Raw genomic sequence first — 13,899 nt, forward strand, 5'->3', positions numbered from 1 at the left:
CTAGCTGCAAGCATGCTACTCCTTTTTAGTCCACCCAGCATCATCACCACTAAGCAATCTGTCAACCTTGTGGCATTTCATCATGCATGCAAGAGTATTTTTGAATGTATGAGTTCACTCTGGTATGTAGTGCTAGGGGAAGACCGTTTTGAGACAAATGGAAGAACTGGAGGTTTTCTCCATCTCCGTCCTGAAACTTTTTGTCTTTTTCCATGCACTTACAAGAAACCAAAGGACTTGGTACAGTGTAATGTATAACAGTGAAAAGCTGGAAAGAATCCAAATGTATTTTAAAAGGGGATCGGGTAAGTAAATCACGGCAGGCACAACTGCATCGTATTCTGTAGAAATTAAAAATAAAGATTACAAAGAATTTAAATGCCATGGGAAATTGCTTGTGATGGAATGTTATGTAATAAAAGAGAACTATAAAAGTTGATATACATTATAGTTTTATGTAAAAAAATTGCATGGGAAAAAAGGGAATGAAATATATATAAATATTTTCTTCCTTATATATTTCTATATTTTCCTAAGTGTCTACATGGAGCTGCCATTACTTTTGTTATCAGGAAAATTTAAACATTGTTTTTTCAAAGACGAAAACTCTGTTCCATATTTCACTCCTTTTAAATAATCACTTGGTTGTAGAAGTGTCTGCATATCATTTCTACAGCTTCAACGAATTTTGAAAGGAAAAGTGATCAATCTTCCACTGGCTCCAGAGGAGAGGCGGAGATTTATGGCAGTTACAAAGGAAGGGCATCCGTTCGGAGTGTTTCATCATCTTACAGCATCCTTATAACAAACACACAGGGACAAGCTTTAAAAGCTCAAAGTTAGGAGGGAAATTTGAAAGTCACACTACTGATACGATCAAAGTAGATAGTTCAGATCATTCCAAAGCAGATGTTTAGAAGGTGTGATTTCTGGGAGTTCAGTCACAGAAAATGTGTGTGTGTGTGTGTGTTCTGGAGACCCAGCCGCATGGCCCCAAAAATCTATATCACTAATAACCAAACTGATTAATTTTTTTTTAAAGATTTTGTTTATCTATTTGACAGAGAGAGACACAGGGAGAGAGGGAACACAAGCAGGGGGAGTGGGAGAGGGAGAAGCAGGCTTCCCGCGGAGCAGGGAGCCCGATGTGGGGCTCGATCCCAGGACGCTGGGATCATGACCTGAGCTGAAGGCAGACGTTTAACGACTGAGCCACCCAGGCGCCCTCAAACTGATTAATTTTAACATCAACAGGAAAATGCTGGAATTTGCCAGCTCAGTGTGAAAAACAGGTGGGAAAGATCTTCAGCTGCTATCTTTCTTAAAAAGAGCAGCAATCGGAACACCTGGGTGGCTCAGTCGTTAAGCATCTGCCTTCAGGTGGGATCATGATCCCGGGGTCCTGGGATGGAGCCCCGCATCGGGCTCCCTGCTCAGCAGGGAGTCTGCTTCTCCCTTTCCCTGTGCTCGCTCTCTCATGCTCTCTCTCGCTCAAATAAATAAATAAAATCTTTAAAAAAAAAGAGTAGCAATCAACTTCATCATTATCCTACCTTTCTTAACTGGGTACGTCCTCCCAAGGGTGATTCTCAAGGATCCACTGTTCCTCCTGCTCATTTCCTTCCCTTCAACCTGAGATTCCTTCTCCTGCTCCCCAGAAACAGATGAGTCACAGCCGGGCATCTTTATATCTTCAGAGAGTGAGCTTGGTGCTTCCACATAGAAAGGGCTTGACGCAAGTATTGTAAGTATTGATGACTAGATCTCACACCCAGATTAGCATCCTTTCTCCATCGTGTGGGAGTTCAGGCCTGGGGTCTCTGAGCTTCATTAAATGCAAAGCTAAATCAAAGGATAATACCTAAGACAACCATTTGGGGGGGGGGATTTTTTTTTTACAGATACCCTTGCCACTTTAATCTGTCATGAGACATCGACTCTTCTAATGCCACAATCTCTCAGAATTACAAAAGGTGGTGGCAGATTATCCATTTGTGAAAGACGACAGAGGTCTTATAAACTAACACCCTGGATGATTCTTTCAGGCAGGGAAGTCCACATTTTAAGATCTGTTAACTGGGCCTTCCTCTATGCCAGCCCTTTAGAGCAAGATAAGAACAGAAGCTCTGAGCCCAACAGCTTATGAGCTGGGAGGTTCAGGGCAAGTCAACTACCGGAGCTACTGGAGCTTTACTTTTCTCACCTGCAAAATGGGTATAATAATAATACCTCCCTCCCAGGATCGTGGGAAAGATGCAATGAGTCAGTCAATTAGCCAGAACCTGGTGTGTGATACACTGGCAATATTAACCACCCTGTACAGAGTGCTTTGTTCTCTGGGATCAGAAACATTTCATTTTATAAATACGACCTCTAATTTTCTCCCTATTTCAGACAACTGATGCTTTTTGCAGATACAACGATGTATACCAGCTTGTTAAATTTCCAATTATCTCTTCTCCACCTTCGAAATGCTGCATGGCATCATTCTGTCTCTCTCCGGCAGATTAATTTTGGTTTAAAATTGAGACTCAATCACCGTACTCTCCTATGATACTGCAAATTTACAAATTGTTGGTGAAGATTATAATTAAATATACAGTGCATACTTTAATGTAACAAGTCTTAGTCATCGATGGTTAGATTTTCTGCTGCCTTAATTCAGTTTTGACGAAACAAAATAAAATGCAAACGCATCATAAGTAGGCCAATGATCATATTTTATAGTTGGCTGTATTTTGCTGACTACTCGAGAAGTTAGAAACACGTTACCTCCGTGAAGTCAGATTTCTTCTCTGTAACATCAGACTGAAGATTTTTAAAGGCAATTTGATCGTTTGTACTGTACTGGTTGTCCCGTAATCCTAGGCAAAAGGAGATAATATTGCTACTTTTTAGTATATGAAAGGATAAGATGGAATCTATAACTCTACCAAAAAGTTCCACGTCACCTAGTCAGGTATTGTACCAGCCAACGGTGAATCTGGTATATTCTGATCCATGAAAAAACCTTGTACATTTCCCTCATTCATTCCATCCCCTGATTTAGGCTCCCTGATTTTATTATTCTTTAGTTTACAATTAGGCTGCAAGATTCCTTCTTTCACGCAGTTGCTTATGTTCCTAGATTCAGTAATAGTTGAACAAGTTTGGACTGCTCACATTCTGCCTCATCCCGGGTTTACACCCAGCAGGAGAGAAAATCACATCTAAGAGGTTCCCAACACCACTAGAATTAAGAAAGGCTGAAACATAAGACCAACTTCCATCCAATCTCTTAACACAACAGTACTTAAAGGAGCCATGAGTGGCCCAGACACGGATAATGAAGCTGCTTTGGAATAGCTGGGGATAATTTTGTGATAATACTGCAGGGATAAGTGAGACACTGTGGACAGCCCTCCACAGAGACACCTACCACCCTGATGGCCCAGGATATCATCAGATCCAAGGGCACACAGCAGGCGGCCAAGAATTTTGAACCTGGATTCCTGTTGCGGCCCCACCACCCATGAGTTTCGTAAGGATGGATAATGTGGAATTTCCTGATCCACCAAACCTACCCTGCACTCCTCATGGAGCCCTGGATAGAATCCACAACTCAGCAGCACTATAATCCGCCTGGGCACCTGTTGCTAATGCGGGAATGTCTACAAACACAGGAAGATGGAGTAAAGAGGAGAGTTTGTGTGGCCCAGTCTCTGGAGCCCCGGTAACAATGCTGCCTTCCAAATGCAGATATTTTGGGGAAAGTGACCTTTCCAGAGCCTACAAGGAATGGTTCCCCAACAGCTGGTGCTGGTGATGAGAAAAAGGAGATTTAAGAAGCACCTCCCTAAGTTAGAGTCCTGTCTTCATCAACTCATGAGAAGCAGTCATTAAAAATTTACATATAGGGACGCCTGGGTGGCTCAGTTGGTTAAGCGACTGCCTTCGGCTCAGGTCATGATCCTGGAGTCCCGGGATCGAGTCCCGCATCGGGCTCCCTGCTCGGCGGGGAGTCTGCTTCTCCCTCTGACCCTCCTCCCTCTCATTCTCTCTCTCTCAAATGAATAAATAAAATCTTTAAAAAAAAAAAAAAATTTACATATAATTCAAATAACTCAATTTAAAGCATTTTAAAATAATTCAAAGCATTTTATGGAGCAAATGATACGCTATAGTATTTTTATGTTTGGCAGGTTTGCAAAGGGGTCAGGACATGGCTTGCAGGAATTTCAAGGGCCCCTACTGACCCACCCGAAACCTGCTCATGTTTCACCTCGTCCTTAGGTGACGACAGGGCCCCCCTCAGCCCCACCCCATACATGTGGTTGTGCCTCCATCTCTGCCCATTATTGAGTGACAGAGATAGTCATCCCAGATGATGTGCACAGATTACTTTCCATGAAGCGCAAATATAAGACCTGAAAGATCTCATGGATTTCTGCGCAGAGTCGATACGTCATGATGAGCTGACAATAAAGCTGACGAAGATGGAGATCCCTGGCTCCAGTCAAGCAGCATCATGTCAAGGACTCTGAAGTCAGCACCGGCTTGGGGGCCTCCCGGTCCAGCCCCGCCCAGCCCCAAATTCAGATGCAGTAGATGAGTTATTCATCTTCTCAGAGTTTCTTCTGAGTTTTAAAATGAATTTTAAAATGAATTTCTAAAATGCAGAGAAGAACACCTCCTGCCCAGCCTTGTCATGGAGGCACTGAGGCTCGTGTGTGTAAAGTAGGTGGCCGCGGGGTGGGACCTGGGGTTAATGCCGGATAAACCACACTGCTTATGACTGTTCATGAGCGTCACCAAAGCAGCACCACCTCCCACCCCAGGCCCAGATGGTCACTAGCGTCAGACCGCACTCAGTCCCAGAGTCTCTAGCTACATGTGTGACTTTGGGCAAGTCACTCAGCATCCCTTGGCTCCTTGCTGTGAAGTGGGGGTGACAAGGGAGCCAACTTTATAGAGGGACTGGGTAAGTTCAATGGACCTAACTAACTAGCCCTCAGCACGATGCGCACAATGCCCAGAACACGATGACATGGGATCAACATCAGCTCCGGGGAAGTGGCCTCACCCCCGTGGGGAGGAGGGACAGCACCGGGGCCAGACAAGCAGGGGCTGTGCGTTAGTGGCCTGTGGCTGTTACATCAGTGGCCACCAACTTTGAGGCTCCAACAACACAGATGTGATACCTTACAGCTCTGGACATCAGATGTCCAGTGCACGTCTCACAGGGCTCCAGTCAAGGTCTCAGCTGGCTGCACTCTTCAGGAGGCTCTAGGGAGGGTCTGTCTCCTTGCCTTTTCCAGCTTCAAGAAGCAGCCGGCTTTCCTTGGCTCCTGGCCCCACGTCACTCAAACTCTGCCTCCACCATCTCTTCTCCTTCTCTCTCTCTGACCCTCCCACTTTCCTCCTACCAGGACCCTTGTCATTAGATCAGGTCCACAGATCATCCAGGAGAGCTGTCCCATCTCAAGGTTCTTCAATCTGCAAAGTCCCTTTTGCCATGAAAGGTTAAGATGTCCACCGATTCTAGGGACATGGACATATTTGGGGGCACCACTGTTATGCCCATCACAGACTAGTTGGGGAGACTGAGGTAGCTGCATTGGATGAAATGTAGGGCCTTTAAAACAACAACTATAAAGTCTATGTAGCAAACAAGGGTAAGCACTTACAACGTGCTGTTTATTGAAAGGAAGGAAACAAAAATTTATGAGCCACATAATGGGAACATAAAAAGAAAATTTTCAATATGTGTGAGAATTCCCAGAACCAGGAACTTAGAGCCATGAACCTAGTTTTGAGTGAAAATGAGGTAGGACTAAAGCCACACAGGAGGATGCCTGACATAATGACCTCAAAGGACATGAGGAGGTGAGTTACTGGAGTGGTTAAAAGCGTAGAATCTGGGAAAGAAAGACCCTGATTCAAATCCGTCTCTGCCACTAACCACTTGGCCAATTTAAGTAATTTGGGGTGAGTTACTTAAATTGTCAGGGTTTTATTTTCCCATGTGTCAGAGGAAGCAAGACCCATCTCCTAGGGTGGTGATAAGAAATAATGAGACGATGAACAGCAAGGCCTGAGAGAGTGCCCAGCATGTGGTAACAACACAACCCTCCGCCCCCGCCAGTGCCCTCCCACCTGACCACATAACTGTCACCACCAGTAAGGCTCCCACCATTGGGTGACCTGCACTGGCATCTCTGAGGAAGGCAAAGCAGGGGCGACACTTGGGGCAGGTTAGCATGAACAAGAGTAAAAGTTTTGGCTTTTCCAGTAGTGGGGATCCATCAGTTTCACGGGAAAAGGGTTCATGTCTCCAATACAGAAAATGCATTAACCAGAATGGATTGCACCTGGCCTTGGTCCTGCTCCCGGTGTAAGGACAGGAGGGGTCCAGACCGGTCTGTTCCTTCTCTCCACAGTGGGAGCTGGTCTGGCCCTGACCTCTCCCAGTGAAGTCCACTCTACATCAAGAAATTGTCCTGGTTAAAAGGAAACTGGCAGAGGGTGGGCAGGCCCTGAGCCCCTGCAGCACATACACCAGGTAGTTGTATGTCATCACAGAAATCCAGCAGCCCGGGGCCAAATTCTAGTTGTGTCGCTTTGTAGAGTTCACATAACCTCATTGATTCTGGTTTCCCCTCTACGAAATTAGAACCTGGAGCTGTCTCAGTTCATGCCCTGCCGTGGCGGGCTGGCCTATTCCCCAGCTGTTGGGAGGATAGCTGACTCACAGCTTCACTCTTCTCTGAGAACCATCCTCTGGGGAGGCTATGCCTTTCTCTATGTTGGCCCACAGCCCGGGGTCGGGGGGTGGGCAAGAAATGGGTACAAAAGCCAGGAAGCTCTGTTATTTATGCTCCAAGTGTAACCCAAGCGCCAGAGTGTACCTGAGACCCCATCAGGGCTCCTTAACTCTCTCACAATCCTTTCCTGGACAGCACCCTCTCCCACATGCCCCCCAATCCCTGCCTCAGGTTCTGCTTCTTGGAAACCCAATGGGGTCCTACTTCACAGTGTTGTTTAAGAGTGAGGGCTTTCAAAGTGAGGCTCCTAGACCACCAGCCTCTTCATCATGGGTAAGCTTGTTAGAAATGCACCTTCTTGGGTCCCATCCGCTGACCTGCAGATCTACTGAATAGAAACTCAGGTGGGGCTCTGCCATCAAAGTTTTAGCAAGCCCCACAGAACATGTGATGCAGCTCAGGTCCAAGAACACTGCTGGTCGTAGGCCAACAAGCTCTTCTTCCACAAATGATGACTTTGAGGCCGCAGGAGGAAACCACATGCTTTTGATGCAAAAACACCCCATGGCTTTTAGAAAACTGTATCTAGAGGATCTAAGTGGACTTTTAATCAATGGCTTCACTTAAAATGAAGCCATCAAGAATGTCAGCATGTTGACTTTTATTTTGAAATGAATTTAAACATCAGCCTAATTAGCCAAAAATTCATTGCTGGTTTATGGCTCAGTTGTGTTGGGTGCCCAGTGCTCTGGTCCTGTGGCCCCAGGGAGTGTGTCAGCACACGGGCATGTCTGGAGAGGTTTTCTCTGCTGAGATGGTTGGAAGGATTGCACGTGCTTCTGTCTCCATCAGCCTGAAACACTCATCCAAAGCCACCCAGCCCCAACTTTGAGCCCCTTCCCAGAGGCCACAAGCATCGTGTCACTCATGAGGCCTTGAGCCAGATAATCCTGGAATCCAGATTTCCTCTCTGGAGGAAGATGTGCTTTAGCCATGGAATCCAGAGCAAGAACTGATGTAGCACCCAGGGTGCTGGGGGCCCAGGAGAGCAGCTCTCCCACCCATGGCTCAGCGAGCCACAGAGAGAGCACTGCACACCTAGGGACCCCAGCAGGGTTTGGGAGGGGGACACTTGAAATGGACCCATAGGAGGGGTGAATTTAGACAAATGTGCAAGTGGGGTGGAGAGAAGGTGACAGAGTCCGAGTCAAGGCAAACGAGAAAAGCGGGAATGGCTAAAGGTATAAGAGCAGGAAAATGCAGCATATTTGGAGAATGGCCAGTGGCACACTGGGTGAAGCCCAGGGCAGGAGCGAGGAATCCCGACAGTTCCCACACAGCACCCAACACAGCTTGAGTCGTCGCTGCAGAAACAGCACACGAGCACCATCGTGCATTGCCCGGTGAATCACTCCACCAACTGCACCTGGGGAGCGCCCAGCCTTCAGTTAGCTTATGAGCACCCTGTCTGTCTTCCTATCATGCACATCAGGGACAGAGAAGGCATATCCAGCTGCCCACTTCTGGGGCTGTAAATGCCCTTCCTCATTTTCAGTCTTACAGGAGCCACGGATTGCTCGGAGCCTTCACCATGCTTTAACAATACCTTCTGAAAATATTTCTAAATAGATGTTTCTCAGAATCACTTGTCAAACTTAAATGGAACTTGTCACTTCTGTGGGATCTGACACTGTTAGCTACCCAGTGTCTCTGGAGGATCTCTCCATCTTTGACTTCTGGGACAACGGGTCTTCTGTCTTCCTCCCTCCTGGCTGCTGTGTCTTGCTTTCCTTTGCAGGTTCTCTCCTTGACCCCCCTGTTCTCCCTCTGGGCTCTCGTGCCAGACCTCAGACACATCGTGGCCTTTGCTTGCTTCATAAACCAACGCCAAGGAAGGACCCAGATCTCATCCGTGAGCATCAGCTAGAACCAGGCTCAAGCTTGGCTAGTTTGAAAGGGAACCAGCCGACTCGCCGCAGGTCGCTGCCACCACCGGCCTCCTCTGCCTCTCCTCCCCCTGCCAACCCTGCATCCATTATCTTGGTGAGCGGCCCCCATCCTCCTATGCCCCACAATAGAAATCGAGGTGTCCCCTTCCACGCCCCTCCTTTCTCTCACTTCCAGTGTCCAGCGGAAAGCCAATGCCTGTTTTCTCTTACGAAATAGGCTCTGCTCCATCCCATCTGTTTAATCTCCCCTGTACTGCGTGGTTTCAGCAGGGTCATGGTCAAGCTGGTGACCCCACCAGCCTCATCTCTTGTCTGGTTCCCCTCCATCCCCTTGACATCACCAGTTTGTGACCTTGTGGCTCCTTTGAACAATCTAATGAAAGGATGCCCCCCTTGCCCTCCCCACCCTGGCCCCTGAACAGGGCCTGGGAAACATACACATAAAAACCTGAGCTCGTGTGCATGGGATCCTGGGGCTCCAGGAGACCAGGCTCAAAATCCTTAAAACAAGCCTGCAGCTACTTCCCAGCTGTGGCGGCTTCCATGTCTCTTTGTTCTCAGGTGCCACCTTTCCGGTTTTCCCGCCTAGCTCACTTCTCACCCTCGGATACAGCTCGGGAGCATCTCCTGTGACAAGGGCTGCTTGGGCTGCCCCTGCCCTGCATTGCCCTCTGGTCTGTGCTGGTGCCTGTCTTCACCTCCTAGGGCTGCCATAACTAATGATCACAAATGAAGCGGTGATAGGAATTTATTCTCTCGCAGTTCTGGAAGCCAGAAATCTGAAATCAAGGTGTTGGCAGGGCCATGCTGTTTCTGAAGGACCCGGGGGAGAACCCTCCCTTGCCTTTCGCTAGCTGCTGGTGGTTGCCGGCTGGCCTTAGTGTCCCTTAGCTTATGGCAACAGAACTGTCATGTCTGTGTCCATTGTCACGTGTCTCCGTGTCTGCAAATCTCTCTCTTTACAAAGGGCACCAGACACTGGATTTAAGGCCCACCCTAATCCAGTCTGACCTCATCTTGACTGTATCTGCATGGACTCCATTTCCAAATTAGGTCACATTCACAGGTATTGGGGGTTAGGACTCCAACATATCTTTTGGGGGAACACAATTCAACCCGCATCCGTGCCCCCGACAGGCTGTCACTACGTCCGTCCTTACTATACTGTTCTGTAATTAACTGTTCACAAGGCTCTCCCCGAGTGGACCGAGGTCTTTAGGGGACGTCCTATTCATCTCCTTCCTCCCGTGCCTAGTCCAGCACCTGGCCAACTGAGGACGCTCACGGAATGTTGACCGAATGAACCAATTATTTTATATTTTGATAAGAGTTACATCTGCAGGGAAAAAAATCACAACATACCTTCCTCGGACAGTTTTATCATATTCCACTGGTGTTTCAAAGACATTTGACTCCGTTTCAAAGGTCTGTTAATGACAAGGATGTTTTTGGCTAAAAAAAAAAAAAGAAGAAGAAGAAGAAAAAGCAGGCACCGTTTACATCTGTAACTACTGTTGGAATGAGTCAGGCTCCCACCGTCCGCCCTGGGCTGAAGAACCTCAGAGTGTTCTACCTGTGATGAAGTCACCAGAATGTTTATGTGGCAACCAAGGATGGGGCAGGGAGTCTACCTGGGTTCCATTTCTCATTAGCAACAGCAACAATCATCACTTTGATGTTTCTATCTGAGGCTTCTTTGACAAGTAAGAAAAGTTCGCACGACCATTATTTAAAAGTTTTCTGCAGAGCACTGAGATGCGAGACAAGGAGCTATTCTCTCTCCTGCCTGAAGTCAGATACCAACTTCTCCTCTTCCTCCCCAACGTGTGAGTACTTTATTTTTTGCCTGGTTTTGATGATGCTGGTTCTCTTACCAAGCCGCATTTTTACTGTTTAAAAGTTCCCTGAGTATGAAAATGCATTCAGAAAATATCACAATGTTAATGTTTAACCCACTTTTAATATGTTACCAAATTCTGCAAGCCAGGTTATCTAGAATATTGGGCAATAGGACAGCCTGTTTACCATGCAAGCTATTGTAAGAACAATTGGTTTTCATACAATTTAATAAAACATCTTTGACACTAAATTATAATGAACACTGTTTTATAATTTATGCCTGACCACATCTGAGGTAGCTTATAATTAGCAAGAAGGATTTTTTTAAAAAGGTAAAACTGTGATAAAAGAAGCAAGTGATGAGCTGGAGAAATCGCTGACCCATAACGCCTGGACTAAAGATGACACTGGCACGGATGAATCACAACCTAAGGGCGAGTTTGCAACAGCCAAGGCCAAAAGGAGACAATGATAAACTGCATAACTCATTGCCTTTCAAATGAAATACGCTGTTTCCTAGGGAAAGTAGTTTCATCCCCTGGGATAAGACCGTGAAAGCATGGGTCATTACATAAATGAACAGCACCTCTGTAAGCCTTTTCATAAACACCAAACCAATGTAAATTTCACTGGATAATCCCAAAGTGCTTTGAGTCTGGTCAGTGTCACTAATACATCTTAACGGCTAAAATTTCCTTTTCCCTCTCTGCAAGACAATCGATGTTGGATACAGTGTCATCTTCAATGCTCAAAATGGCCTTATGAGGAGGGCGCTATTATCACCCCCGTTTTACAGGTAAGGAAGCTGAGCCTCATTTAAATAACCTGCAAGTGTTGCCCATCCAGTGAGCCTCAAGCTAAGACTTTGCAATATTAATGATCACTGTACCCGTAGAAAAGGTAGAAACGGGAAGAACCCGTAGATCTGTTAACATCTCTGAAGGCTGAGAAAGTGCCTGGGTTTTGGTGACAGGGCTGAGGTGACACCCGGTATCACCACATTCTAATGCTATGACCTCGAACAAGACATACCACCTCCAAGGCTGTGTTTGCTCCTCGGACAGAGAGTCATGCTGACATAGGCACTGTACGGCTGGGAACTATGAAATGGGGTAAATAAAGGTTTTGTGGGCTCAGCACCATGCCTGGCACCCAAAGGGCCCTAGAGAAAACAGAATCCGTTATCAGCTACAATTTTACACAGAATTTTTATCTCAGAAAATTAAGGTAATAAAGATGTCTTAAAAGTCTATCCACTAATTTTGCAGCCATTTTGTAGTTGATTTCTGAGATGCCTGGAATCTGAGGCACCGTGTCTCTGGCCCTTGGTGTCCGGGCTGGCACCAAATGTGATCGTGCGTATGCACCAGTCTGTAAGCCCTGACGCCCACTCGTGTACGGTGTTCATGTAATCACACCACGACCTCAGTGCCACAAACGTTTAATGAGAACCCAACATCTTTGAGGACCTGAGTTAGGTGCTAGGGTAGCAAAGATGAATAGGGCACTGGAGTCCCCGTCTTTGAAAAGCTCATAGCCTAACGGGGGAAGGAGACACAAAACTAGACCTCTTTCAATGCCATGTGGATTTGATCATTTCCTCTTGTGGACTGTCTTCTTTTTAACCGCTCAACTGGGGTGAAATACACATATATAAAGTTACCATCTCAACCATTTGTAGTATCCAATTCAGCGGCATTCAGTATATTCCCACTGTTATGCAACCACCACCACCATCCAGCCCCAGAACTCTCTCATCTTGTACAACTGAAACTCTCTCCCCATAAAAACGAATTCCCCATTCCCCATCCCCCAGGCCCTGGAATCCACCATTCTACTCTCCGTCTCTATAAACTTGACTACTCTAGAAACCTAACATACGTGGAATCACAGAGCGTTCAGAGTTCAGAGTTCCTGCGAGCTGTAGGTGGCCTCTGCATTTCCTTCCTCCTCAAGTCTGAGTAACATTCCACTGTCTGTCTGGAGCACATTTTGTTTCTCTGTTCACGTGTCAGTGGACATTGGGTTGCTTGCACCCCTCAGCTATTGTGAATAATGCTGCCGTGAACACAGCCATACAAATATTGCTTCGAGTTCCTGCTTTCGATTCTTTCTGCAGGTCACCTTCTGCCTTTCATTCTGATTTCCTGTTGGTCTTATCACCAGATTTTTTCTTAGCAAACACTAGAGTTCTTTTTTTGAAGGGGAGGTAGGGCAAAGAGATAGACGCGTGGAGGGATCATTTTAGTAGCCCTCTTAAAAGCATCTTTGAGGGGCGGGCACCTGGGTGGCTCCGTTGGTTAAGTGTCTGCCTTCAGTTCAGGTCATGATCCCAGGGTCTTGGGATCAAGCCCCGCGTCGGGCTCCCTGCTCGGCGGGGAGTCTGCTTCTCCCTCTCTCCACTCATGCTCTCTTTGTCTCTCTCAAATAATAAATAAGTAAAATCTTTAAAAAAAAAAAACATCTTTGAAAAATTATAATTTCCCCCCCTTTGTACCCACATGCACAGTGGGGAGGGCAACAGGGAAGGGGTCTTGTTTTAAGTCCTTGACAGAGGTAAGCAAGTAAGCAGAGGTGACCTCTGTCATGTAACCCAAATACCTTCAGTGTGGGCTCCAATGTGGAAAGGAGAGAACACAGCTCCCCTCTCAAAACAACTCCATGAGTGGGGGGAGGGGGTGCAGCCCAGGTCAGAGAAAACCAGGGCCTCATGGTGGCGGGGGCAGGGCTTCTGCTGGGCTCCCAGGGAATGGGCAGACTCACGTAAGCAGGGGGCCTGGGTCTGGGCAGCACAAAGGAACAGTGGAAGAGGTTGAAACAATGCAGTGTTCCCTCCTTTCTTTTGGCTTTAAAAGGGACACAGCAGGACATGGCGGGCAGAGTCCAGACGGGCGGCAAGGACGTTGGGCTCAGATCCCACCTGGCCACTCAACCGTGACCTTGAGCAGGTCAGCCCATCTTCCAGGCTCAGCTTCCCCGTCTGTGACATGTGGAGTGGCTGGGGCCTGCACGGCCTCAGGGACACTGTCTAGCTCTGCCATGCAGCCCTGTCCCAAGACTGCCAGCCGAAAGGTGTTGGGGACATTTGAGGGTGTGTGTATGAGAACACGTCATCTCCACTCCAGCTTGCTTCTTTCACCAAGCGGAAAACAACATTACGCACCCTGTTGTTCAAGGAACATCAAGCTCACTGAACAAAAGTCATTATTACCTGGTACTGAAAGTCACAGAGTGGTTTGAGTTCATAGGGGCCCTTCTGCCCTCACAGGTGGTGGCAGAAAACTGGGACCCTGGAATGGACAACAGGGACCAGAAAGAGCCCCCACCCCTGCTCCCCCGGTGTGACCCAGGCTGCCGCAGGACCGGCT

The 13,899-nt window shown here is 47.2% G+C and overlaps 1 protein-coding gene across 5 annotated transcripts in view; it reads right to left on the reverse strand.

Annotated features, from left to right (window-relative positions):
- LOC116643982 (disintegrin and metalloproteinase domain-containing protein 12-like) overlaps positions 1-13,899 on the reverse strand; it is a 583,570-nt gene that overhangs the window by 447,707 nt on the left and 121,964 nt on the right. For 3 of the 5 annotated variants that reach the window (XM_032423141.1, XM_032423145.1, XM_032423143.1), the window contains exon 3: positions 2,773-2,864. In XM_032423141.1, coding sequence (XP_032279032.1) covers positions 2,773-2,864 — 92 coding nt within the window. Of the gene's footprint in view, positions 1-2,772; positions 2,865-10,054; positions 10,145-13,899 lie in introns of all 5 variants that reach the window. The other 2 variants (XM_032423146.1, XM_032423142.1) reach the window with 1 other exon arrangement.

Source organism: Phoca vitulina, unplaced genomic scaffold (assembly GCF_004348235.1).
Source record: "Phoca vitulina isolate PV1807 unplaced genomic scaffold, GSC_HSeal_1.0 scaffold28, whole genome shotgun sequence".
Classification (NCBI taxonomy): Eukaryota; Metazoa; Chordata; class Mammalia; order Carnivora; family Phocidae; genus Phoca; species Phoca vitulina.